The sequence below is a fragment of the Sebastes fasciatus genome, chromosome 5 (assembly GCF_043250625.1).
Source record: "Sebastes fasciatus isolate fSebFas1 chromosome 5, fSebFas1.pri, whole genome shotgun sequence".
Classification (NCBI taxonomy): Eukaryota; Metazoa; Chordata; class Actinopteri; order Perciformes; family Sebastidae; genus Sebastes; species Sebastes fasciatus.
The window spans coordinates 20928444-20956276 of NC_133799.1; the positions used below are offsets into that span (position 1 = coordinate 20928444).

General features: G+C 40.6%; 1 protein-coding gene across 1 annotated transcript; it reads left to right on the top strand.

Annotated features, from left to right (window-relative positions):
• The first annotated feature begins 88 nt into the window (after window positions 1-88).
• Window positions 89-27501, top strand: fstl3 (follistatin-like 3 (secreted glycoprotein)). The gene is made up of 6 exons (XM_074635676.1): window positions 89-171; window positions 21214-22768; window positions 23142-23327; window positions 25185-25400; window positions 25502-25729; window positions 26168-27501. The coding sequence occupies exons 2-6, from the start codon at window positions 22699-22701 to the stop codon at window positions 26218-26220; spliced, it is 753 nt and encodes a 250-aa protein (XP_074491777.1). The 5' UTR covers window positions 89-171; window positions 21214-22698; the 3' UTR covers window positions 26221-27501.
• The last annotated feature ends 332 nt before the right edge of the window (window positions 27502-27833 follow it).

The following is a 27833-nucleotide window of genomic DNA, read 5'->3' on the forward strand; positions in this document are numbered from 1 at the left end:
TCGAGGTATGTGTTGTGCACTAACTTTTAGCAGTGTCACATTGTTTGTTTAAACATTTAATTCATTAAATCTGTGAAATATATTCCAGACCGACGTCCAGGTGTGCTGCCTGAGGCCGAGCATCATCCCATTCTAACCGCACATCATCACAGGAGTGTTGCTGCAGCCCAGGTAGGCCTGTCTTGTTTGTAAGTAGGCTGCTGGTTTATTTAATACAGAGGCTGTTAGAATAACTGTGACCAACATGTGTTTGTGTCCCTACAGAGCAGAGACTATCAAACATATATGTTGTTATGAGGGAGGCTACAGGTGTTTTAACGTAGGGGTGTCTGTAGTAACAAGTGGTTATTTTTTCTAATTTTTGCTATAAGTGTGTCTGTACTGTTTTATTTTGCTTGTATTAACTGCAGTGTGACTCTTTATTACACCTGCCTGAGTTGTCTCCCCTGTTTGGGCTGCAGGGTGGATCATGAGTTAAAGGGTCTCTGGGCACCCCTCCACCTCTCCCACATTACAGTATGAGCAACACACAATTTATAGTTCAGGTGCTTTTTTTGTTTTGTGTCTCTTTGTGGTTGTTTAGCCTATTTTCATAGCCATTGCTCATTTTGCATCTTCTTGCAGCTGTTTTGCATCTCTTTGATGTGGTTTTGGTCTCTTTGTAGTCTTTTGGGCTCACTTTGTAGTAATTTCGAGTCTCTTTGTAGTTGCTTTGCATATCTTTGTAGTTGTTTTGGTCGCTTTGTAGTCTTTTGGGCTCACTTTTGTAGTAATTTCGAGTCTCTTTGTAGCTGCTTTGCATCTCTATGTAGTTGCTTGTGTCTATTTGTAGTCTTTCTGTGTCTCTTTGTAGTCATTTTGTGGTTGTTTTTCCCCTTTTCATAACCGTTGTGAGCCTCTTTGTGTCTCTTTGCAGCTGTTTTGCATCTTTTGGTAGTAGTTTTGGTCTCTTCGTAGTCTTTTTTGGCTCACTTAGTAGTAATTTTGAGTCTCTTTGTAGTTGCTTTGCATATTGTTGTAGTTGTCTTTGTCTCTTTGTAGTTGTTTTGGTCTCTTTATAGTCTTTTCGGCTCACTTTGTAGTAATTTCGAGTCTCTTTGTAGCTGCTTTGCATCTCCTTGTAGTTGTTTTGGTCTCTTTTTAGTCTTTCCGTGTCTCTTTGTAGTCATCTTGTGTCTCTTCGTGGTTGTTTTGCCCCCTTTTCATAGCCGTTGTGAGTCTCTTTGTGGCCTGTTTGAGTCTTTTTGCAGTTATTTTGCATCTCTTTGTAGTTGTTCTCTTCATAATCTTGTGTCTCTCTTGTCTCTTTGTGGTTGTATAGCCGTTGTGAGTCTCTTAATGGCCTGCTTGAGTCTCTTTGTAGCTGCTATGCATCTCTTTGTAGTCTTTTAGTGTCTCTTTGTCGTCATTTTGGGTCTCTGTGGTTGTTTTGCCCCTTTTCATAGTTGTTGTGGGTCTCTTTGTAGTCGTTTTGAGTCTCTTTGCATCTGTTTGGCAGCGCTTGTTTGTTGTTTTGGTCTCTGTGGTGTTTTCGGGTCTCTTTGTAGTCATTTTGAGTCTCTATAGTTGCTTTGTGTCTCTTTGTGGTTGTTTTGCCCCTTTTCATAGACATTGCAGGTGTCTTTGTGTCACTTTGCAGCTGTTTTGCATCTCTTTGTAGTCATTTTGTGTCTCTTTGTGGTCATTTTGTCCCTTTCATAGTTGTTGTGAGTCTCTTTTTGTCTCTTTGCAGCAGCACACAAAGGAATTTGACTCTGGCATAGTAAAATGCTGTTTTGTAGTGATACAGTATGTTCTATAGACTGTAAATTGCATTACAGTACAATTACAGTAGTTTATTGTAAAGCAAAATACAGCAACTTGCTGGCAACCGTGCTGCCTGTAACTTACTGTAAATATACAAGGAAATTGCTTACAGTGATTAGTTTATTTAGCATTTTGTGGCATTTAATTTCTAATGTTGAAATACAAACGTGGGGTGAGCTTTCTCTGCTCTCTCAAAAAAGTCTCACTGTCCTCCCCTCAAGCAAAAATAAGAAATACACCTCCTTTTCTGACCTCACCTCCCCCTTTTAATAATTGGTGTACAGTCTCTAAATTGTGTTAAAATAATATGTGTCCTCACTTCGAATTGGAAGAGGAAGTAATTTAATTTCCCAGCACACATACACCAGACTCCAGTCTGACATTCTTAACCTACGATTAATTGGCAATAGAAAATGAATCCGACCGTTCCCCTCTCCGTGTCCTCCTGATGGGAGAAACACAAAACACAGGAGTAAGGGCAGAGAAGAATGATGGTCCTCATCTTTAATTTAATTGGGTCCTGTGTGGACACAGTCACAGTTCGAGGCAGCTCATTAAGCTCCGCTATGGAAAAATAAATGTTCCAATTCAAAGACTAACACAATAAAACAAGATGGGCTAATAAATAAATGGACATAATTTCCCCTGTGATCCCAAAGACAGGTCCGACTTCAAGAGGAGTCGGTTGTAGAGCAGTCAGACAAACATGTAATAACGGGGAATAAAAAAAGATTATTCTCTTTAACTTCCGCCTGCTCACCGCAGCTTCACGCTGACGGAGTCTGTGATTGAGGAGGCTTGATTATAAACGGCTCTGAAGAGGCTGTAGCCTTTGTCACCTTGTTTGACTCACCGAGAAGTCACCGCCATAAGAGTGGGAAGATGGAAAAAGTTGTTTCATAAGAATGTCAATGCTATTACAGTAGAGTAGGATGCTGCTGTACTCAGTGAGACAATTTGTGTTTAGGTAAATCTAAACAGCTCGTTCGCACGAAAAAGGCATATGAAAGCCACGATGACGCAGAAGTACGCCTTTCTTCATGTATCCTGTACTGACTGCAATATAAATACATCTGCGTGTAAATGCTATGGTTAGTGTTAGTGACGTAGGTGGATGGGTCCAACAAACACTGGACTTTTAACCCTCTGAGACCAACAATAGACACATTTTGTCTTTTTTAGGGGGGTCCAGGGGATCTTTAGGGGAGATAGTTAATTTGATTAATTTGATCAATAATCCCTCCAAAATACCACATGAAGACACCAAGACCTTGAGGAACACCATAGAAAAAGCCATGCTGTGATTTTGGTATCAAAAACTTTTAACATTTGGAGATTTTGGCAAGAATTTCATTTTTCTGCAATTGGATAGCGAGCACTTCTGTTCTGGAAACTGCTCATAAACCCCCTTATTGTCAATCTACCTAGGAAAGCCATCCATCCTCTGAATGCTCTAGGTCTGTAGTTTATGGTTGTAAAGTTTCATGAGGCTGTGATTATCCTAGAGGTCACCAGAGGTCATTTTGTACAGTGAGGTAAAATTAAAAAAAAAAAAAATGGTTTCATTACAATGAAATGGCTACTATGGGGACTAACATCATCACACATGAATACATTCGGGCTCATTGGATCCACAATAGTCTCAGCAAATGGCCATTACAGTTTTCCTCACCAAAGTTTTGTGTAACTTTGGAGTATTATTTTAGTAGTATTATTATTTGTTCACCTGTGTATTGTTTTGTAAGTTACGCTAGTGGCGTTTATCATGTGACAATTGTCACCTGTTTCTATTGACGTTCTGTTTTCTGTAGTTATGTTGTTTCACTTAGTTTACTTACTTATTTGAAGCCCAACCATGATGTTTTCCCTTATACTAACTAAGTGCTTTTCTTGCCTGAACCTAAGTTAGTGCTGACTGCCTGGCGTACAAATGACACATAAAAAGGCTAAAATGTGTACTCATGACACGCAGAATGTCCGTGTAATGTCGTGCTATTTATACGCCTTCCCGTGAGACCTAAACCTCAAACAGAATCGTGACATTGTTGTGTTGAATCTTACACAAATTAAACACAAAACAATAAGAACTCTTATCATGCATTTTGATTCTGCATTCAGCCATCGATATGTGTGTGTATATCCGGACGTCTGCATGTGAATGAGTGCTTGAACTGTGTTGGCGTGCTAGAGGGCTGACACCGGCACCATGCTGCAGTTAGCCAAACAAGAGACAATGACATATTGAGCGCTGCTAGCACCTTCTGTTAGTCAGCCTGCAAATCCCTCTTCAGGCCATAGCTGCTGACACCACGACAGTATCCTCCTGAACACACTCTTCAATGTTAAAGTACTGTGCATACTGTAAGAAAACAAAGTCCTACATTAGAGTTGTACATTTAACAAAGTGATTGTACTTTTTCTCAATATAATGCAGGATGGGAAGATATTACATAACTTAATTTATGGGGCTGTAATTTCCAAATAATTTCCGAGGAACTTCCCTGGAAAGAAGTATATAATTTGGTACTAATTATAGGGGAAGTAGAGACTCTGTTCAATTGGTACATTTAATTAGTTGATTCAAATTCATTGCTAGCGTGAACAGAGTCTTTTAGTCAGTGAACAGCGGCTTTGCTGCACATGCATAATGTGAAATTTGTTCACGAGCAAGAATATAAATCAACATGTATGAAGGATAAGTTAATAACAATAATTCATGTACATTAATAACTATGACTAAATGGAATAATTCTTTCAATGAAATTCCCATTTCCTCTATAGATGGTACCAAATTGCATAGCTCGTTCCAGGAAACCCATAAAATGAAATGTAACCGAAGCTCATATACAGACAATTACAGCAGTATCAGACCTTTTTACACATAGCTAGCCTGTTACTGTTTCAGTACAGGAACACTACAGTGCTTTTTAGTGTTGTCACAATACTGTAATTTCTAACTTCGATGCAATACCTTGAAAAATATCTATTCGATACAATTTTCGATACCGAGGGGAAAGGTTGACACAACATTGAGGGCATAATTTTCTTAATTTTTTTATTAAAAGATAAATAGTGGTGTGTGTGTGTGTGTGTGTAAGCTCACTGTCAGAGAGAAGAGAGAGTAGAAAGCTCTGCTGGTACCCGTGTTATGATACTGTGGAAAATTTGTACTTAAACCATTTCTAATATTCAGTATTGATATTTATCAATTAGGGCTGTCGGTTGATTCAAATAATGAATTAATCATTCATCAGTCAAACATTTTTTATCTATTAAAAATGTATCTTAAAGGGAGATTTGTCAAGTATTTAATACTCTTATCAACATGGGATTGGGCAAATATGCTTACTTTATGCTATGCTTTATGTATATATTTACTATTGGAAATCAATTAACAACACAAAACAATGACAAATATTGTCCAGAAACCCTCACAGGTACTGCATTTAGCATAAAAAATATGCTCAAATCAAAACATGGTAAACTAAAGCCCAACAGGCAACAACAGCTGTCAGTGTGTCAGTGTGCTGACTTGACTATGACTTGCCCCAAAACTGCATGTGATTATCATAAAGTGGGCATGTCTGTAAAGGGGAGACTCGTGGGTACCCATAGAACCCATTTACATTCACATATCTGGAGGTCAGAGGTCAAGGAACCTCTTTGAAAATTGCCATGACAGTTTTAGGGTTCAATTTAGGGTAAGGTTAGAGCGTTATTTAGCCTGCTTTGGGTTAAAATAAGTCTGTTTAAGTACGGAAGTTACGTAACAAATCTACAGTAAAATAGGTCAACGTTGACGTGGTTTAACACGGGACACGAACAGCGGTCTCCTGGGTGAAAGTCCATGTATTTTTGACCTATCCAACCTCCCATCCCTTTGTCGCTCTTTATACTACGGTCAGTTGCTCTGACAGTGTATTAATGACATGGATGGGTTTACATTGGAGTTATTTGAAAGCCTGGTGCACTAAAGGATGCCTCAGTGCGTCAGTATCAGGAGTTGGAAGTGAACGGGTTGAATTAACACCATCACACCTAAACTACAAGTGATACTTTTCCGTGTCTATTCTGGCACAAACACATTATTTACTCTTGTAAGTTCTAATTCGTAGTGTCTGATGTAGCCACATCAAATTAAACAGGATAATACCGTATTAAAGGAAGAAGCAGACCAACCCAAAAGCGGAAGTTGCTCAACACTTATAAATGAAACAATCATCATTACCAGGCTATCGTCAAGTCTGCTCCTGCACCCGCCGTGATGGAGTGTCTCAACACATAAGGAGAAAAAGCCGTTTTCCTATCGGAGCTCCTCTCTGAGAGACAAAAGGAGGCTTCATCAGAGGAAAGGAAGGTACAGAGGGGTAGAGGAAGTGGGATGAAAATGAACTGAGGAGTCAAGGAAGGTTGTAAAGGGACTTAGGATGTGTGTGTTTTCTGTGTATGTGACATCTGAGCTAAATAAGCGTGGGGGGGAGAAGAAGCACACTTGGAGCAAGATTGTGCTGTATTTGTCCCTGAAAAATGTTTGGCACAAACAACAGGTCTAGACGGCATTCAGCAAAAATAAGGTCATGTAATGAAACCGCCGCCCTTGATGTTGTGTTAATATTTAATACACCCCATTTTCTTCTGATTCGCTCCCAAATATTCCCTCAGCACTCTTGTTTTACATGTTTCAGATCGTCGTACAAAGTGGAACTTCAATAACTCGGCTCAAAGGAAAGCAAAAAAAAAAGAAATAATTTTGTTACCCATACTTCCAGACTACAATAACTATATTTAAATGGGTGTGAATGCACATAGAGGCATCTTTTTTCTATATTTGCTTTTGTCAATGTCTCATGCAATAATATATCAGTATAAGTCAAACTAAATTGTTATTATGCATAAATGCGATAACAACAAAGCCAGAGTTGTGCCCAAAGTACATTTAGATTAGGGCTGTCAAAGTTAACGCGATAATAACGCGTGTCACGAAGGAGCCTAAATAATGCTCCAGAATATGCTACATTTTGATGAGGAAAAACTGGCATGGCCATTTTCAAAGGGGTCCCTTGACCTCTGACCTCAAGATATGTGAATGAAAATGGGTTCTATTGGTACCCACGAGTCTCCCCTTTACAGACATGCCCACTTTATGATAATCACATGCAGTTTGGATCAAGTCATAGTCAAGTCAGCACACTGACACACTGACAGCTGTTGTTGCCTGTTGGGCTGCAGTTTGCCATGTTATGATTTGAGCATATTTTTTATGCTAAATGCAGTACCTGTGAGGGTTTCTGGACAATATTTGTCATTGTTTTGTGTTGTTAATTGATTTCCAATAATAAATATATACATACATTTGCATAAACCAAGCATATTTGTCCACTCCCATGTTGATAAGAGTATTAAATACTTGACAAATCTCCCTTAAGGTACATTTTGAACAGATAAAAAATTTTCCACTAATTTGCAATTAATCGCGATTAACTATGGACCATCATGTGATTAAATATTTGAATCAATTGACAGCCCTAGTTTAGATTTAATGAATGGTTTTATTAATAATTTATCAGCGGTGTTTATTTCCAGTCACATACTGAGTTTCTGCTGTGTGAAGCCCCTCCTCCGCCCTTATCCTCTCATTACTCTCCAGGGCTCAGCCTTTATATAGCACCACACTTACCTGGGGGGGTGTATGACATCATTCTCCCCAGAGAGGTGCTCATCCTTGCCCTCCTCCTCTTCCTCACAACACAACAAACACCCAGAGGAAAGGACAGAACGAGAAAACCGGAAATCTATTGGTATATTTGATTTTCACTCCTTAAAGCGTCTCCACGCACTCTCTAGAATAAAGTGTCATCCTTACATATAATATATTTTTAATCAAGAACTGAGCAGCGGGGACAAAGACAACACGTCAACCCTCTGACAGCTTGTTAGCAGATCAGAAACAAGCCCACGACTCTACAAAGGACATACTGACAAACGTTGGACAAAGCCGTGCATGAGTGTGTGTTGAGCTGGGGGTCGTGACTAGTGTCATCTCATTATAGAGTGTGCCCTTTGTCTTTCACACATTTCAATCAGTCCTCTCATGACACACACACAAGGTAATGGAGCTTCTCTGGTCTGGTGGAAACAATTGGCGCCCAATCAGATTCTCTTTCCTGACTAGTATGAATATTATGTTAGTCATTCATGAATATCAAAATTGATTTTAAAGTCAGAATAATGGTGGAACAGCACCTTACATGGACCTCCATTCCCTGCATAAAAAAAAGGACATTTTGTTGTACATATCAACACTAGAGATTTATATCTATAGTATACACAATATAAAGTATATATTAGAATACACTATAAATATACCAGACTACTACAACTGGCTTAGAAAATATAGACATAAAATAATAATAACATACTATATACATTAGCAAAGTGTGCAAGTTACAATTTTTGTTTTAAAATAAAAATTAAATGAGGTTACCATAAGTGTATTAATATCATGATATCTATATTTCATATTTTTTTTTATATCATGGCAGCAGAAAGTTTAAACTTTCACATAATGGCCCTGATCCTCCTCCGCAGATGTCACCCACAAGAAAATGTGAGTTTTCCCTCCAACCTACCTGAGCTACTACCTGTGACTAAACACACAAAGTTATATAAAGAACCAGCTTTCAACGTGGCGCAAATGACCTTCAGCCAACAGAACGGAGCGCGCTTATAATAGACTGTTTCACAATGGTTGTTTTCACCGTCACTATACTACTCCGTGTGTCCTCAGTAGGTGGCTTTCTCTCCCGTTCAGATTACGTATCGCCCAGGAAACAAAAATGGCCCACATGTCCTTCCTATTTGAACAGAGCAGCCCACTACATGTACACACAGCATCCTCTCTCTGTGAGAGCAGTGAGTAATGTTTGGAGATGGAAGGATGAAGACCTTTTGTTTTGTAACAGCTCACAGAGCATGAGTGATGCCAGCTGAGCCACAGGGGCATGAGGTAGGTAGCTGTGACTGACTGACTGTCTGACTGACTGATTGTGTGTGGAGCTTTTTTATAACCTTAACTGCGTGAAGTAGTATGTGTGTATGCGTGGGCGCAAGTGTGGAAGGTGTGAGTGTAGTGAAGAGTGTGTGATGCGTGGGAGGTGCATGTGTGCGCTTTCATGTACTGTAGGTAGAGACACACACAAAGGCATAACTGGGGAATATTGGTTCTTTTGTGCCGTTGTCACATGTGCAGTCCATGTTTGATTGAGTTGTTATATCGTCCCTGATCTATTCCTTCCCGTAATCGTCAATATCCATTATTTTCAGAAATTAGTTTTTCTTCCTGCGACTATAAGAGCTCTCCTACCCACTCCCATTCTCCAGCTTTAAACAGCTCATCTTGCTCCGCCACCTCCACCACTGCAGTTATATAAAAAAAACATTAAAAGGGGCAATTATCTGTGACTTCCAACAAGTTCAACAATGAATAGAAAATGTTTTTTTAGCAGTGATTTTTTGGACTCATGCTGGTACATATTGTACCGAGGAGATTCTCTATTTTTGAAAATATTTTTAAAGGGGACCTTTTGTGCTTTTTACCTTTTCCTTTAGTGCGTCATATAGTTTTTGTTGTGCCTGTGAAAGGTCTGCACAGTTACAAAGCCCAAATCCACACCAAAGGGAGTTACTCGCCCCTACAGAAACACTGCTCCTGAAACGCCTCGCTTGAAGTCCCGCCTTTTCTTCCGTAACGTGGTGATGTCACCAAGTAAACATTTGCATAATACCCGCCTAGCAGCTAGTTTGGCATGCCCTCAAACCACAGGCATAGTTTGCGTTTGTTCAGGGGGCTCACTGAACCCCCTAGAAATGCATCTATATTTTTATGATAGTACAGAACTAATAATTTATTGTAATGATGAATAAGAAGATAGATTTATGGTCTTTTTCTTTACTTATAGCCTAATAATATCGGACACTCTCTGTCCACACACTGTTAAATATGAACTTTCACGTCATGTAAACAAAAAAAACACGTACCTATCGGCTGTGAGCTCCAGATCAGACTGGAAACGTAACCGCTTAAAAGATGGGTGAGTAGTACTTGCTATCTTCTGTCGTTTGTACTTTTTAAACAGAAAACACAGGTTTTATAGGCCTACTTTGATATTTACTGGAAATGACATACTATATAGCCAACAGCAAGAAGGACACTTTCACCTTAATTAGGTTTTTGTAGTGAAATATGGAGGTATCATATAGATAACCCCTCATTTCAACTTCAGGAATCAGCCGTTCGTCATCCATTGCTACGCTTTCAAAGTGAACTATAGGGATAAATAGAAACCGGGCGTCCAAGCTCAAACGGAGCGTTTCAGACAGAGGGTGAAAAGAGGTGCTGCAGTACAGCCGGTATGAGAAAAATAAAGCGTCTTTTGAACATTACAGCATGTAAACATGTTCTAGTAGAAATCCAAAATACAAGTATGCATCTGAAAATAAGCACAATAGGTCCTCTTTAAATGGCCACTTCAGAAACTGGATTTTGATTTCATTTTCCGGAGCAGGAAGGGAGCTCCAAATGGAGTTAATGATTATGTATTTCAAGCATATTGATTTCGAAGAACAAAAGGAGCTACAGCAACAACAGTATGTGACAAATATAGCCTACTGTATATCTGCTGATGCGTCATCATGGCCAAAATGTCATGTTTGAATTAACAGAGCTGTATTGTATAAATATACTGTATATATTTTCTAAAGAGCAAAAGTGTTACGTCTTCTTTTTTCTCTCAATAGTCTATTTGTATTGATGGCACCTGGTCTCTTTCTCATTGAACAGACATTTTACATCTATTTATTTGTTCATATCTAACAAATACTAATTGTATTGTACTGACATAAGTGTTTTTTAGGCTGATACAAGGATCCCTTAAATCAGCTTTTTAAAGACATATGGTGAAGATACATGTATGTATATATATTTCAATAACAAATACAACAGCGGAAATATTATGCAAATGAAGAAAACCTACTGCAAAACAAATACATTATCAAATATGCTTCAAACAGAGAAACAATACAAAGTCAATAACACACACAAACCCTGAAAACAAATGCGCGCTGCACATCCAGTCAACACAACGGAAGTTCCCCGGCGACATAAAAAGGTATGTATTCTTTTTTAAATTTTACCTTAGTCTTTTACAATAGCTACGTAAATCTGTTTTTCTAATATTGTAAAAGACTAAGGCCAAATGTAAAAAAGAATACAACCTTTTTATGTCGCCACTTTTCTTCCCGCTTCAAAAACTCTTATCTGGTCTCTCTCTCTCTCACGGTCCGAAAATCAAGTTGTTCCATTTAGCGCTCCCCCTAGAGGCCTGGAGAACTTCCGTTGTGTTAACTGGAAGCGGCAACCTCCGGTTCTGAAAAGTGAAGCCAATGCTGACATCCCTTAAACTTGCATTCTTTCTAACAGCCAACAGAGGGCGACTCCTCTGGTTGCAAAAAGAAGTCAGATTGTGTGGAAGTCTATGAGAAAATGAGCCTACTTCTCACTTGATTTATTACCTCAGTAAACATTGTCAACATGTGTTTATGGTCTCAATCACTAGTTTCAAGTCGTCTTCAATACAGCATGATGTTCATTTAGTAAATCATGGTCCCATTTAGAGTGAAATAGACCATAAAGCAGGGGATGCTTTAGGGCGTGGCTACCTTGTGATTGACAGGTCGCTACCACGGCGTTGTCCAGTCTGGGAGTTGTCCGTGTTTTCGTCTTACAACTTTAACCCTTTCACAGTGTGTTTTCAGTTCGTGAAAGTTAATTGTAACATTTTGGTCGCCTAAAATTCAGTGTTTGGTTGTACATAGCTCCACCCTGTGGTGTCACTTCTGGTTGCAAAAGACCGAGATGGCGACGGCCAAAATGCCGAACTCAAGGCCTCAAAACCATAGTCCACAATCCAATGGGTGACGTCACGGTTTCTTCATCCACTTCTTATATTCAGTCTATGCCACAAACTTGAGAACCACTCCTGCATGAGCAGGCTCTTACTTTACTAAGAGTGCTGTCAACTATCAATTAACATTCTTTCTTATAGCAATGGTAACACTGAGACTTTCATCTGTAGCTCAGTGAACATATTCCACTTTATGAGGTTGAGGTGCTTTTGCTGCCGGTCATTAATACTGCATAGACTCCAGCATGGTGCCTCGCCTCAGCCCTAATGTTCATATTTACAATGAGCCAGGTATTTAATTCTAAAGACCCATCTGCCCTTTTGCTTGTTTAAATATTTATACAGCAGTCAGTCTTTTTTCAGTTACCATCTATTCCCGTCCGCCGTCGCCTGTCCTGCTGCTGTCAGGAAGCTGCTACCATATATGGCACAGACATTGATTTAATTCTCTGGAATAATTCATCGCTGTTAATGACCAGAGAGCGGTGGCCCATTACTCAGCTTGTCGAACATGAAAGCTGCAAACCACATAAACAGCAGCAAATATCACGAGTCGATGATGTAAAATCCTGTTGGCAGTGACGGTAACCAATAGTAGTATCAGCACTATGCATACTTGACACATGAATGCGCCTGTTTTGATTCATTCTCTGCAGTGAATCAGAGTCACATGGTGTCAGAGCGGTCCCTCGGCGCTCGATTGTGAAAGACGGAATCAAAACTTTCCCTCCTCTGTTTAGTTTTATTTATCTGTTTCTGACAGCTTTCAGTGCAACAGCGGCAACAAATACACTTCAGTCATTTGTTGCCATGGTAACTGCTGCCAGCATGAGCTTCAGCTCTTGTGCAGTCAAGAGTCTTTAAAGGGCTAGCTCGCAGAGAGAGAGAGAGAGACGGGCTGGGAAGTTGAAACGGTATAGAGATGTTTTTTTGTAAAGTATGATTAGTCTTACAACAAATATGAAGGTTATCTCCTTCTAGTGTGTACACGCTGAACCTCTGAGTCACCTCTCTTTTATCGCTGCACTACTGCATTTTAAACACAGCTATGCATCGGTACACTATAATTAGGGCACAAGCACGAAAGTGTCAGGGGCGCAACAGTGTATATATTCAGCAATTGGGTTCATGCATGTTTAGTGGGCTCCATAGCGCCCCCTAATGCGTGGAAGGCCTGGTTGGAACATAGTTGCTCCGATGTTCACGAAATTTTGTACATACATTGCTCTCATCATTTCGGACATATTTGCAATTAGCTTTCATTAGCTCCGCCCAACCGGAAGTCGGCCATTTTTTATATATTTTTGTATTGCTCTTTATGCAAACTTTTTCGAACTCCTCCTAAAGTATTTATCGGATTTGTTTTAGATTTGGTTGTATAACCCTCCGGCTAATGTGACGCTAAATTGCAAAGGAATAGTCAATACCTCAAATGATGATGTCATAGATCATGTGACAATACGCCATTTTTGGCACTTTTACATGTACGAGGCTTTTTGAAACTCCTCTTAGAGGATTCAACAAATCAATCTCAAATTTTGTCAGCAGAATCTCAAGAAGTTCACAATGCTTTTGATTGAAGCTTTTGGGTTTTCTTTGAACAGTGTTGCCATGGCGAGGCGGGCAATTTGCATGTTTCACATGACACAGGAAGCTGCTGTAAATTGACTTTACATTGTCCAATCTGCCCCAAATTTTACATGCCGGATAAGAGTCCAAGCCTGAAGACATCTAAATGCCCATATTGAGTTATAGTCATAGCGCCACATACTGACAACAGGAAGTCAGCCTTACGTGACAGATTATCCAGTTTATATGAGATTTACATGGTGTGGTCTACACCTGATATACACCAACATGACATATAATTAGTATATACAGGATGTGGTACAAAATTTGCAATACGTAATTTCCCGTGCCAGGCAAGAAATAGCATCTTACTCTTGAGGGCATTGTGTCAGACGGTCACGGAAATGCTCAGCCGCATCAACCGGCGTCCTGCCAGTACCCCCGACTTGCAAAAGGGGCGAGGGCCCGTTCATCACTGCTTGCAGCTTTTATTAAATCTGTTTCTTTTCTTACTAGCTTTTTGTCAGTGTTTTATAAGCATGCAAAAAGCTCCATGAAAGTACGCATTTTCTGGACAATCGATAACACAGACTAGTTTCATATTTCCACGGGATCCTGCACAGAGGTCTGATGAGGACAGGTCTGACAGCAATTTGCTTTGTGCTGCCAATGAATCCATTTCGACAAAACAGACAAGGCCAACACATAAGATGATGATGAAAGGCTGGAAACAAATATGCTTCAAAACAGGCTACAAAAAAAGGAGCCAAAAATACAAGGCTTAATGCAAATGACATAACAAAAGTGTGTTTTCAGACACACACGCCACTAATTATGTTCGCCATGATAAAAACTACTAAAGGCGTTGTTGCATTTCATCCAAAATGCAATCTGCACTTCATTTTTTGCATCTGAAGCAGCAATTTAACTCACTTTCATACAGGCCTGAGAGAAAGTGCTCCAAAATGAAGTAATCATTCATCACACATCACACTTATGCTGTGTGATGTTTTGTATCAAGAACCTCTCTGCAGGCTCATGTTCAAGCATCCTGATGGAACAACGGGAAAGGGACACTGTTTTCAGGGTAATTTAAGGACAAACAACAAACGTGGTCTTCTCAGAATTTGGTCAAATAACTGTAATAACATCATTTTCCATCATCCACGGTTGTTTTCAGTATTTACGGTAAAGGATGACATTATCTGTTATATTTGTTTTTGTAAACCAACCAGCTATTATGTTTTCTGTTATACCTGCTGCGTACTCGAGGGGAAAATGTATTCTATAATGCACTGACATATGACCCTTTAGGGGTCAAATCATGCAACATGAGCAGTGGTGGAATGTAACTAAGTACAATTACTCCATTATTGTACTTAGGTACAATTTTGAGGTACTTGTACTTTTTGTATTTCCATTTTCTGCTTCGTAATTTCAACTCCACTACATCTCAGAGGGAAATAGTATACTTTTTCCGGCTCTTCATTTATTTGATAACTTTAGCTACTAGTACTTTTTACATTAAAAAACATGATATGCTTTCAGTACTGTACTACCAATCTACCCAATAGTGTGTAAAGTCTAAATTGAACTGCAACATTAAAATGTTTTTGTTTTTGTAATAAAAACAGAATAATACAATATTCTATAATAATAAAAACACTTTGAAAGGGGCGGTTCTGCATAATGAGTACTTTTACTTTTGATACTTTCAGTACATTTTGCTGATAACGCTGCATACTTTTACTTAAGTAGCATTGTGAATTCAGGACTTTTACTTGTAATGGAGTATTTTTAGACTCTGGTATTTGTACTTTTACTTAAGTAAAAGATCTTCTAAAGTACTTCTTCCGCCACTGAACATGAGTGAGAATGAAGCCGTCACATTAGACAGACCGGCAGACATTTATCTGTGACTCATATCCGGATTGCACCTTGAGATGACATTGCTAGAATATGTTCTCAACTGGGTTTAAAATACATTCCTGATAGACGCTGAAATTGGGTTACTTTCGCTCACCTACGTGCAGATTCCTCAGCATGTGATGGATGCATTTACACCTGGTTGTTAAGAGAGTGAAAGAGAAATCTTTACCTCCCAGCAGGTCTGAGCACCAGTCCTCTGGGATGCTGTACATCCAAATTGGTTGTGATGAAACAATAAGCATAGCACATGAATGTATTGTTTTCTTCTACCATTCAACCGAGCATATGATTTAACTGTTAAAAAATAGCTGAGACGCACCTTATAAATTGGCAGAATCTCTGTATTTCATTAAAATAATATCTCACTTTTGGAAGGAGTAGAAAAAAAACATCACAAACACCTCTAATGAATCTCAAAAAGTTACTTTTCTCCAGACTGTCAGTGGTGTTGATTCAAATCAAAAGTTTGTATTGCTGTTGAGCAAATATGTGATGAAGTGTTTTTCAGTCGGTGCTGGGAAAGCGTCTTCTTATCTAATCCAATTTCTGTGTTTGACTTTTGAGACTTTTTCCCTTCGCCACATTACATAACTTTGCAGTGTCTGCGACTGATGCGCCAGCAATCCAGGAAGCGGCTACAGTAAGTAGTGGCTGCCTGCCTACAGTAAGTGAGTCACATCGAGTTGAATACTAATTAGCAGTACAAAATGTGGCAGCTTTAAAAGAGGTCTGACTGACTCTGTTTGTATGAGTGAGCTCTCAACGCAACATAAGGCAACGTAACGTGTGAAGACAGCAGATGGTTGCTGGCACATCAGTCGTAATCAGACAGACAGGGTATGACGACCAATATGGCGGTGGTATAGCCGTGACCAGGACACAGCTGGGATTCACCACCGGTAACGCAAAAATAACTTTACAAAGGATTTGATCAGATAAAAATGTTTAATGTTGCTTTTGAGTCTTTGATTGGATTAATTTAAAGGTGCTAAATTTGATATCCAGAGCATTAATATAGCAGCAAACAACTATTTGTTATGTAAAGACATAGTGGAGTAATGTCTACCTGAGCAGAGAATGAAGTCAGTCTCCCTCTCTCTGTGTGTTGTAATCAGAGCTCCTCTATGCTTTGTTGACATCGCCGGGCCAGCCGCACGTGCCTTTTAGTGCATGTTTGTACATGTGAGCATGCAGCACAGGGTAGCCCACAGCCACCGCTCTGCACGGCGCTCATATGGCGGTTACAGCTGATAACGCCATCCTGAATGACGGCATTGCTGCGGAAGTGTCTGTCAGTACTTTCGCCATTGTTTGCGTTGTTAGCACCGTTAGCTACTAGCTGTGCCTCGCCGATGCCATGTTGAGAGCCGTTGAGAGGCAATAGAAATGCTCCCTATCCCGTATTTAGCGCTATTGATAACATTGATAACATTCAGCCACTTGATAATGTACTCTTCACTTCAAAACAAGTTGTTGCCAGTTCGTTGTACAACCATATTTCATGGTTGAGTGGAGTGAGCCATTTATCTGTTTTTTCCACACTAACTGACAACTTGATCGCTGACGGCACAGAGACACCATGTGATACCAACGTTGTTATACTATTGGCTCACAAGCTTTGGAATGCTGAATTCACAGCGGGCAGCGGCGAAGTGCGGCTCGCCGCAATAATTGCATTTTTCTGTGGCTGGGAGGCGAGCTCATGTGTTTCACGCGGGAAGAACATTTTTGTAACATAGGTCAACATGTCACAGATGTCACAGTATTTGTTAACTGATTGGCTGCAGGTCCTCTCTGGCCGCACTTCACCGCTAACAGTTAAACAAGTCCTCCAAATCATTAAGCAGAAATAATTAACAAAAAGAGACACAGCGGACGTTTTGAATTGAGCACTTGTATTGTTCACATTGCTTGCATAATGAAAATACTGTGGCAATCATTGGTGAGCAGTAAAAAATAATAAAAAATACACAGGAAACGTTTCTCTGGAAAGATGATCTGGCATATCCTGCATCCAAACACTCATCAGTCCATCATCACATAACACAGTTAAGGAAATTACCAGTTAACAAATTGCAGTGAGCAAACCAAAACTATTGACTGAGGCGGTTCCAGTCATCAGCCATAAAAAGGCAAATTAGATACTTTTATCACCCCATACGACAGTAATTTGACGCAGATTATATTTGTTGTCAAATATGTTCTATGTTAATATACTGACTAATATAGTGGCATCAGCAGCACTACACAATTACCATTATTTGAACATGGTGGAAAATATACTCACAACTTTGGATAAACTCCATATCTTGACTTTCAACTGAGAAACCCTTCCATATAAATGTGTATTTTATTATAGATCTGTGTGTTCAGTCTGGAGACTCCAGGGTCATGAAAGACTGTTATTCAAGTTGAATAAAAACTAGGGCTGTCAAAGTTAACGTGATTATAACACATCACGCAAATTTGTTTTAACACCACTAATTTTCTTAATGCAACTTGCGATTTTTAGGTTGTAACGGGTTCAGTTTTGAAACTAGAGTGAAGATACTGGCATCGTATGAAATTAAATCATTGGTACCAATCATGTCATACTAGCTTGTCGTCAAGGACGCTAAATAATGCTCCAAACTTACAATACATTTTGGCGAGGAAAATCTGCCATGGCCATTTTCAAAGGGGTCCCTTGACCTCTGACCTCAATATATGTGAATGAAAATGGGTTCTATGGGTACCCACGAGTCTCCCCTTTACAGACATGCCCAGACAGCTGTTGTTGAGTTTGCCATGTTATGATTTGAGCATATTTTTTATGCTAAATGCAGTACCTGTGAAGGTTTCTGGACAATATTTGTCATTGTTTTGTGTTGTTAATTGATTTCCAATAATAGATATATACATAGATTTGCATAAAGCAGCATATTTGCCCTCTCCCATGTTGATAAGAATATTAAATACTTGACAAATCTCCCTTTTACGGTACATTTTGAACAGATAAAAAATGTGCGATTAATCGTGATGAAATATTTTAATCGATTGACAGCCCTAATGAAAACACTTTTTCACGCTTGTACAAGTCCTCATGAATGCAGCAGCACGAGGCGTCTATAGTACAAAACGAGCACCAGGGGTTAGACCAGCCCGCTGGGGAAGAGCAGAGAGATCCGGAGCAGCACGCAGATGGAGCTAAATGACAGTCCCTCTGACACCGAGGGAGACCCTTAGTCACGACCACGTCAGTGCCCTGCTCCGGTTACAAAGTGAGACGGGGAAGAGGGGGATCAAGGGAGCGGAAAGGGTGACGTGGGGGCAGAGAGGGGAGGGAGGAAAGGTGAAGAGGGAGGGAGCGCTGTTTGTATGAGCAGCGCGTGCGACGACATTAACCTTCCCCATTAATGAACCGCTGGAGGGACTTCACATGGACACAGGAAGGAAGCGGGGAGGAAGAGGGTGAGGCGGAGGAGGAAAGTTGTGTGCAGAGGGACAGAGGGGGTGATTCTATCCGGCCTCGTCACTTCTCCTACCCTCATTGCCGGTTCAATCAGTAACACACATTAGGAGTAAATTGAGTGGATAGATGATGCAGCTGCTTTCAGCCAGTCCGGGGCAGACGGAGCAATTACCACTGCTGAGCCCTGTTTAGCCGTGTGACGTACACAGCAACACTATGACTTAAGATAGGCCAGTGGGTGGATTGTAATGGGGTGCGTTTCTATCTCATATAGTAGTGCTTTCTTTCATACTCTGCACAAATACCCTTTATCAGTCGAGAGTGCAGTCTTCTATGAAATGAAGGACGTACTTCACAGAATAGCTACAGAATAATGTCATTCAAGGGGGAAGTAGCAGAGTACCTTTTCAAGAAAATGAGAAAAAAATATAGCAATACACGACCAAATAGGAGAAACTTTTGCAGAATGTCACCATGAAACGAAAAACAACATGTTTGTGTGACTCGACAACCAAAAGAAGAAAACATGTGACATCCTCAAGGTCTAATGGTCATGTTGTAACTGCTCCACATGTCAGCTGTCAGTCCTCGGGGCAGGCACTGTGACAGACATGACTAATGTATCCAGAAGATGACGGATGCATCTGGGAGATAACGAGAATAAATTACATTTACGACAGCTTTGATGTCCAAAATTAAAAGCTAAACACCTTTTTATTAAGTGAGGACATATGGTGATTTAAGGAGGCTGCAGAGATTAACAAAACACTGGCTGGAGAAAGGATGGAGGTTTGGGAGACAGGCGAGGAGCGCCCTCATCTGGTCATTTAGGTTAATTGCAGTTGCAATTATACAGCATGGACTCCCAGTATTGCAGTATGCTGCAGCTTCATTCGTTTTATGCTACATGTGGCCAAGTGTAAGGGCGTATTTAGATAATGGACATAAAAATAAATTGTATCCATGTGAACTAACTCTTTTTTCGATTTTGCATATATATAAATGTATAAATACTGTTTTATATCTATGGTTGCAGCTGACACTAATTTACATATTTATGTTAACTAACTGTTTTAATTATGCCTGCTAAAATACATTACAACTATAGACTGTATATAAAGATGGACGACATGACAGCTCCCCAAAAGTGAAGCCAAAACATCTGGATCACCCCCTGGTGACTGGCTGCAGTATAAAGCCCGCCTCCTCCATGTTAGTGGATGGGACATGGGCCAAACTAAAAAGTCAAAGTACAAGTCAAAGAATTTTTTTTCCCATAGATGGTTTCTGTCATGCTAGGTAGTTCTTGTCACGCTGATGTATGTTCAAGTGTTAATTTTTCTGATAAGTTTGGTTTTAATTAGTTATTTGATGCTAATAAAGAGGGGGTGAGACGTCATGATTCACAGCTTTGGTTATACTTCCCGCAAGGACGGATGCTCGGACATGAACTGACGTGGAATCGTGACAAGGAATCATTTTAATCTTTTATACTCACTGCAAACCGACATTCTCAAAGCTCCTCAAAGTTCTCTGTTTTCTCCGCCCATCCGAGTCCACATAGTTAGAAAAATGCGAATGTGCGCAGATGGGCGAAAACCTGCTGCACAAAACCCCTGCAAAGGGCCGTGTCTGATGGTGTGACGTCACTTTGGGCATGCGGACACTAATGACCCTCGCGAACGCAGCAAGCATTGGTTCGGGCGGGTGTATTGGCGGGAGCTTGATGTTACGGCTCCACCGCCCGATCGCTATATATAAATATAGTATATATATATAAAAATAGCTTTGCCTCAATGTATATAAAGCCAAAGACATGAATGAGTCAAAGCTAATAAGATAGCTAACGTTAATCACTTGACTTGTTTTAATAATCTGTTGATATCTGCTAAAATAATTTGACCATGCAGTTCCATGTTGTATTACATTTTGTTACCGTTATCTGCATTTTTCTGTTTCATATTTGTCATGATTTTCATGCTACAGTATAGTAACATATTCACAAATAGTTACATGTGTTGGAAGTTAAATGGGTATGAGAATAAACAAAGCCAACTCTGCTTTCTACAAACCTGCAAACCTCCTCCACTAGATGGCGGCGGTGCTTTTACCTTTTTCTGTTTTCTTCTAAGAGGCAGATAAATGTACAGTATGACCGACTGAGCTCCACACCTGCCCCGTGGAGATGCACTCACTCTATTTCACATTAGACACAGTCCGCCATCGGCTTCTTCAATTTCATGCTACCCCTCAGAGCCCTGCCACTTGAAAGAGACCAATATTTTCAAAGATGGGACGCAGCAAGCTGCACCCTAATAAAGATCATGCATTAGAGGGTGCTCCATATCCCCCACCATGTTGTATTCATTTGTATGGCTCGGCAGTGATGATCCAAACCATATGAGGAGCCGAGTGGATCTGCAGAGAGCCAGGGAAGAGGCAGGCCACCCACAGCCATCGCTCACTGCTCTCTCTTCGTCTTTCCTCCCCTCCTAGGTCAGGCAGCATTCCTTCGGTGCCCTGGGGATCTCCGCTGAAGAAGGCAACATCATTCACAAAGATACTACAGCATATGCTACCTTCATTCCAAACGATCAAAAGGGAACATAAAAAAAAAACAGTGACAGACAGATGGGCACATTAGTTTGGCGTTAGTGCATACCTCTGTGTCAGGGGGTGAACGAGTGCAGGAGGAGAGAGGAGCAGATGTTCATTATCAAACGTGATAATGCAGGTTAGCCTCGAGTCACCTGAAGACTGGATGGAGTCTGGTCGACAGATATATATCCACAGTATTCTGATGTTTTCAGCCTCGCCTGCTGTGGTTGTCTGTGTCTCATCATCGCCTAAAAAAGAGGGGACATGAATGTTCTTGATAAACTCCAACATAGTCGTGTTTATTGAACTTGATATATTGCTCAAGGGCAGACCACCTCCACTCCTCCGCTCTGTATTATTCCAACCACAGCTGTAGAGTGAAATATCAGAGTCCATTGATGAACCCAGACAGTCAACAAAATGAGGCATGGCAATGTTGGTGAGGCACATGCCTCCATTTATTCAAGGGCTGTCGCAATGGATATTTGTAGACACTTGATATTAATTTGATTTAGCACAATATGGCCAGAAGTTAGTAACCACTTTGCTGCGGTGGTTCTTCCTTTCCTGTGCATTTGCACTACAAAGAAGCACAATAAAAGGTCAGTGCTGGATCACGTCGCTTCAAGAGATTATAGCTTGAACACGATAATGAGATAAGAAATGAATATGTCATTTGTAACGGCCACTTTTCCGTCTAAAACCACATGACGCAGCTTTATGGACAGAAAACGACCATGATTAGATAGTATATGATTTGCGAGGAAAATGAATACCTCTGAGCTATATGCCACATTAAAAAGAAAGAGGAGCAAAGAATACAGAGCAAAACATCCGGGACCCACCGGACGAATAAAAAAACTGCTTCTGATGAGTTCACACTCAGAGGTTGTTATGCAATTAAATACCTGAATTCAATTATTCTATTCGATGAAAAAAAAAACTAATTTAAAGTTTAATAATGAAAATCTAAAACACTCACTTTGCTAGGACTTTAATTAGCCTTTAATGAGTGTAATATGGTGTGAAAATGTTTAGTGAGGTCATATGTGCCCAGCGTCTGGCGCTGGAGGGCATGGATCATTTCCCGACTCTGGAAATTGAGTCAGAGTCAAACTGTGTCCTGCCCTGGCTTATTACTGGCTGAGAGGATCGCCCATCCCAGCAGCATAATTCCATCTGGGCTAAATATTTATACAGAGGGGGAACGACATCACTTATCCACAACACATTCATTCACGTAAGAGAGAGCTACTTCCAGAGTAGAGTCAGAGTAGAGCCCGCTCGGTTTGCCAGAGGAACATCACTTCTTCTCGCTGATATTTGCAGAGACGAGCTTTCAGAAGAAAAAAGAAGAAGCTTTTGTACCAACTAGACTACAAAATGATTTTCTTTATTCCTGTTTTTGGTGCGATTCTCACTTTGTATCAGATTGGGAGGAATCCTGCCAGTGGTGAGTGGACTTTTTCATTTTTCTTTTTTGAAAAAGTAGGAGCATGCTTTTTAAATAACTGCATGAATACTCTTGCAATTATCATAATGTGGAGGTAGTTTTTTCCTCATGTTTATGTACCATTATGCACTTTGCCTCAGCCTTTTGAAAAAATAGTGCATTCGTTTATAAGTTATCTTTGTATATATAGTTATAAAGAAACAATTAAAACTTGTGAAAACATCCTAGCAGACAGGTGCTATATATTAGCCTTTATAATACATTGAGTAGAAGAAATCCAATAATTCAGAATGATATAATACACTTTTTATGTGTTTTATGTATGAGTTTAAATGTGTTAGAGTAAATGTTTTATTTCTGTTGCTATCTCCAGCCGGGATGTGCTGGCTGCAGCAGGGACAAGAGCAGCGGTGCGACATGGTGCTGATGCGAGGGGTGACCAGAGAGGAGTGCTGTGCCGGCGGCCGCCTGGACACAGCGTGGTCCAACACCAGCCTGCCCATGAATGAGGTCAGCCTGCTGGGCTTCCTGGGAATCGTGTCCTGTAAACCATGCAAAGGTAAACAAACAGACCTTTAAAAAATGACTAATTAGTTGAATCTGCCAAGTAGAAGGAATCAATTACTTGTGTATTGTTTTGGTTTATCACAGCTGCGGGGCACGGCATTAGTCATTGCATGTTAATCCAAAAGCTAAACGCTGTGCTGAACTGATTTAAACCCACATTTAAATTCTTTACAATCACATTGTGAGTAAACATCATTAAATGATCCTACTGGACTCAGGCTGCTACTGTCAGTGGCAGTTTTACGGTAAGTACTGCGAGTTTTAACCACTGCTTAGATATCATTTGCAGACAGAAGGTTTAACTTGGGTTTTAAATATCACTCAAACAAAATTGGCTACTCCGTTACACTAAACAACCCCTCGTCTCTCCGAGGAGAGAAAGTGAAAGTTAATTAAAAAAACACGGCGTTTGTAAATCAAGATATTTACACAATGAGTTTCTCTAACAAATTGCAGACGTGGATTCGAGGAGAGGCGTTCCATATAACTCCACCCAGCTGTCCTGAGAAGCTTTCCATCCTGGAATCTCTGCAAGGTTCATTCAGGTTCACTTGCAGATACATTCTGGTCCCATAAGCAGCACTATCATAGGCCAAAAATGGATTTCTCCATACTGATAAGGTCCAGTAAAAATCTAACCACTGGCATCTTTATGGAGAACACACCCAACCACAGATCACAGGTTTTTCTGGCCTCGTCGTCACATGGCCTGCAGAAACAGAGATGTGGGTTGTGTTTAGATAAGCCTGACATAAGCAGAGACCACAGTCAAATGTAGCCTACAAAAAGACTTTCACATAAAGGTAAATAACTTTCACCTTGAAAATTAATGAAGTTATGTCGAATCCCAAACTCTACCCTCCTCCTTCTCTGCTTCCATTATGTGTTAACTTTTTCTAAATCTAGTTAAAAAAGGAGCCCTGTGTGCTTCCATGAGCAAAATAAGAAAATGCATTCCTGCAGGCTGGAATAAATGCCTGCCACATGCCCAGATGTCTGGTACTCATAATGCGCTACACTATCTTGATCATTTGGAATTCTGTGGGAGGTAAGACGTCGGTATCGGGAACGTCACGTCAATGAAAGTTTTACGGTGAATTGTTGATTCAGAGCAAGACACCTACATCATCCCGAGAGTTGGTTTTCAGACATTCCTTTATTGGGAGACGCAGCAAGAGACGGAGTGAAAGATGGAAATCAAGCAAAAGTTAGACCAGGAGAGGCTCTGTAATAAAACAGGATGTTGAAGTGCTGGTAGAGACTGTAAAAATGAGGAACTTATTTCTTATTTCTTATTTCCTGAGTCCTCAGGACTCCGAGCTGATCAGGCATCACCTCTAAAGGTCCTGGGAAGAAACCTGTGTGCACTGTCTAATGTTGACTCTGCACTGTGTAGGATTACAGTTCCTTCCTGCGCTTTGACATTATGGGGTGTCAGAGGAGCCTTCCTCTGACACCCCATAATGGCTTCCTCATTTCCCACCCCGTAAACGTCTCTGAGAGCTATTTGAACTCCGTCTACCTCCGAGCCCCTCCGTCCCTCAGCAGGAGCTTAGCCCAGTCTGTGTGCAGCCGTACACATAGATCTGTTATGAAAACACGCCAGCCTCGCATTCCACCCGGCGAGACGCCGCTGTGTGTAGCGGTCAATAAAGAGATGTGATTATTGTAAATATTGTGCAAGGTGGAAATTGTATTATGGTCTGGGAAAACCCCAGATATCTGGCTTGTTTTGTATGAAAATGCCTGCGGATCACCTGATGTCTGCAGACTTGTTAATACAGTAACACTACACTGACACTGCGCAGTTGCTCACGCACACATGAAACCGCTCGCTGTGCTTTTGTAGAGACTTGCGAGGGAGTGAAATGCAGTCCCGGGAAGGTTTGCAAAATGAAGACGGGAAGGCCTCAGTGTGTGTGCTCTCCGGACTGCTCTAACATTACCCGGAAGCACGCTGTGTGCGGCAGCGACGGGAGGTCGTACAAGGATGAGTGTACTCTGCTGATGGCTCGCTGCATGGGGCACCCGGACCTGGAGATCATGTACCAGGGAGACTGCAAGAGTAAGTGAGATTTAACGAGCTGATTTCCAATATAAGGTGTTCTGCACAAAAGCAAAATATCACACTTATTTATTTGCTTCTTTTTGTCGTGTCTTGCACAGAGTCGTGCTCCAACGTGGTGTGTCCAGGCACCCACACCTGCGTGACTGACCAGACCAACAGTGCTCACTGTGTCACGTGCCGCACGACTCCTTGCCCAATCCCCATGCCGTCTGAGCAGCAAATCTGCGGCAACGACAACATCACTTACCCCAGCGCCTGCCACCTCCGCCGGGCCACCTGCTTCCTCGGCCGCTCCATAGGAGTCCGCCACTACGGCCACTGCAACAGTAAGGCTACCAAAAACACCTTGTCACCTTCTCTTTTTACCGGTTTGTAATAGGGCTGGGCGACATGGAGAAAATCAAATATCACAATATTTTTGACCCAATACCTTGATATTGACATTGCGTCAATATCGTAGGGTTGACTATTGGTGGGTTCACAAATTATTTAGACAATAAGATAACTTATCAGTATTTTGGATATAAAGACTAAGTGGGTAAAGGCATATAATAGAACAGATGGAACAGTCTGGTATGTTCAGAAGATTACATCACTTTACTGTAATGCAGCCTTTAAAACCAGGAAAAGACGACACTAAATCTAAGACGATATGTGGTCTAATATCACAATATCGATATAATATCTATATATTGCCCAACCCTAGTCTGTAACAATGAGGATCTTTCAACTGTCATACACGCACTTCTCTTTTTTTTCTGCAGATCCTCCTCGGAAACGTCAAGATTTCGAAGGCAGCGAAGAAAACGCCGTCTAGACGTTCCACTCTCAAGAGACGAGTCGGGTCGACAACATTTCCAAGTGTCACACCACTAGCTTCCCATGATGACCTCTTTTATTTTTTGACAATCACTCCCCCTCCCCTTTGTACACAATACATTTGGAAAACCTCTGTTGGAAGACATATAATAGTGTAACTGCCTCAAAAAGAGCTTCAAAACCCTGCAAGCAATTAGTGTTAATCTTGTGTTAGTTTGGGAAATAGAAGCAGATGAACACGCGTGTCTTGAGATAGAAACATCTCATTGGCTCTTTGGGAGATGTGTGCATATTGTAAATAGAATACCACTACTATTTATTGGAGAAGGTATCAAACTCTATTTATGTTTTTATCCTAGTAACAAATCCATATATCCTTGGGAAAGCTGATGCATAAAATGTATTTATTGTGTTTTTTGTTTATTGTGTATGTACAACAGAGGCCGCTGGCATTTTACAACTTTTTTACATTCCCCACAAACGAAGAGTTTCGCCCACAAAATGATGGAAAGCATCACTAGTATGTTTGGAAAGTTGATACGTTTTTATAGCCTGCCAATGTGGTTTCAATTCACCACAGACAAGAACAGGACAGCTACAGTTGTGCTGTATGTATTTAGGCTTTTGTCTGGAGGTGAGGACGGGGTTCAGCCTAAACAAACCTGTGTAGTCTCCCTCCCCCACACACATGTTTACTCTGGAACCTGATCCAAACTCTCAGCCAGCCGTTGATTACTAAAATTAACAGTTTGGTTGTGCCCAAACTCTCTACAATACCTCCTCTGTTGTGCTTGGCTTTGTTTTGTAAATGCATTTTTGTAGGTCGTGCTAGTTTGTTCCGTCGCTGTTTTGCTGCTTTGATTTGATTGGAATCTTTTAAAGGACTTACCGGACAGACAAATGTAATCAGCGTCGTCGGATTGAAAGGAAAATTAAATTTGTCTGCGAATGAACTGCAATTTAGACCAATTGAACATACCTGATTATGCCGCCAGTTGGAGACGAGTCGCTCTATCCACCTACTTGTAAACCCGGTAGACGTCGGTACAAATGGTCAAGTGATTCCAGTTAAATCTTTAAACTCAAAGCAGATGTGTGAATATAATACTTTCAATAATCCTTATAGTGTATTATGGAACATCTCAATGACTCCTGTAAATAACAGTCTCATGTGCACCTACTTGTATTCCTACTGTGAAATTTGAATGACAAATGCATCAACATATTTTTGTATTTTTGTACTGCCATTTCAAAACAACATAAAGTTTAATATTTGTCACATTGTGTCCTCTTTCTTTTTTTAACTTTTGAAACCAATAATTCTCGCTTTGCAACCTGCTTTTTCAGTTATATCTGAATTCACCCCAACATACTGTCTGCTTTGTATTATAATACATATCATAACAATAGTACTCTACAGCTGTGAAACTGTCTGACAGGCATTTTACAATATTTGGATTTTTCCAAACTGTGTCACAATCATATCCAGTTTGGGCCAAGTGAGATCATACTTGCACCCTAAAAGGGAACTGGACAGCTTTCCTGGTGGGTCAGGCTCCAGCAGTCAGTTAGTGCGTGCGGTGATTAGACCTCCTCTCCTGTGCGTGCGGT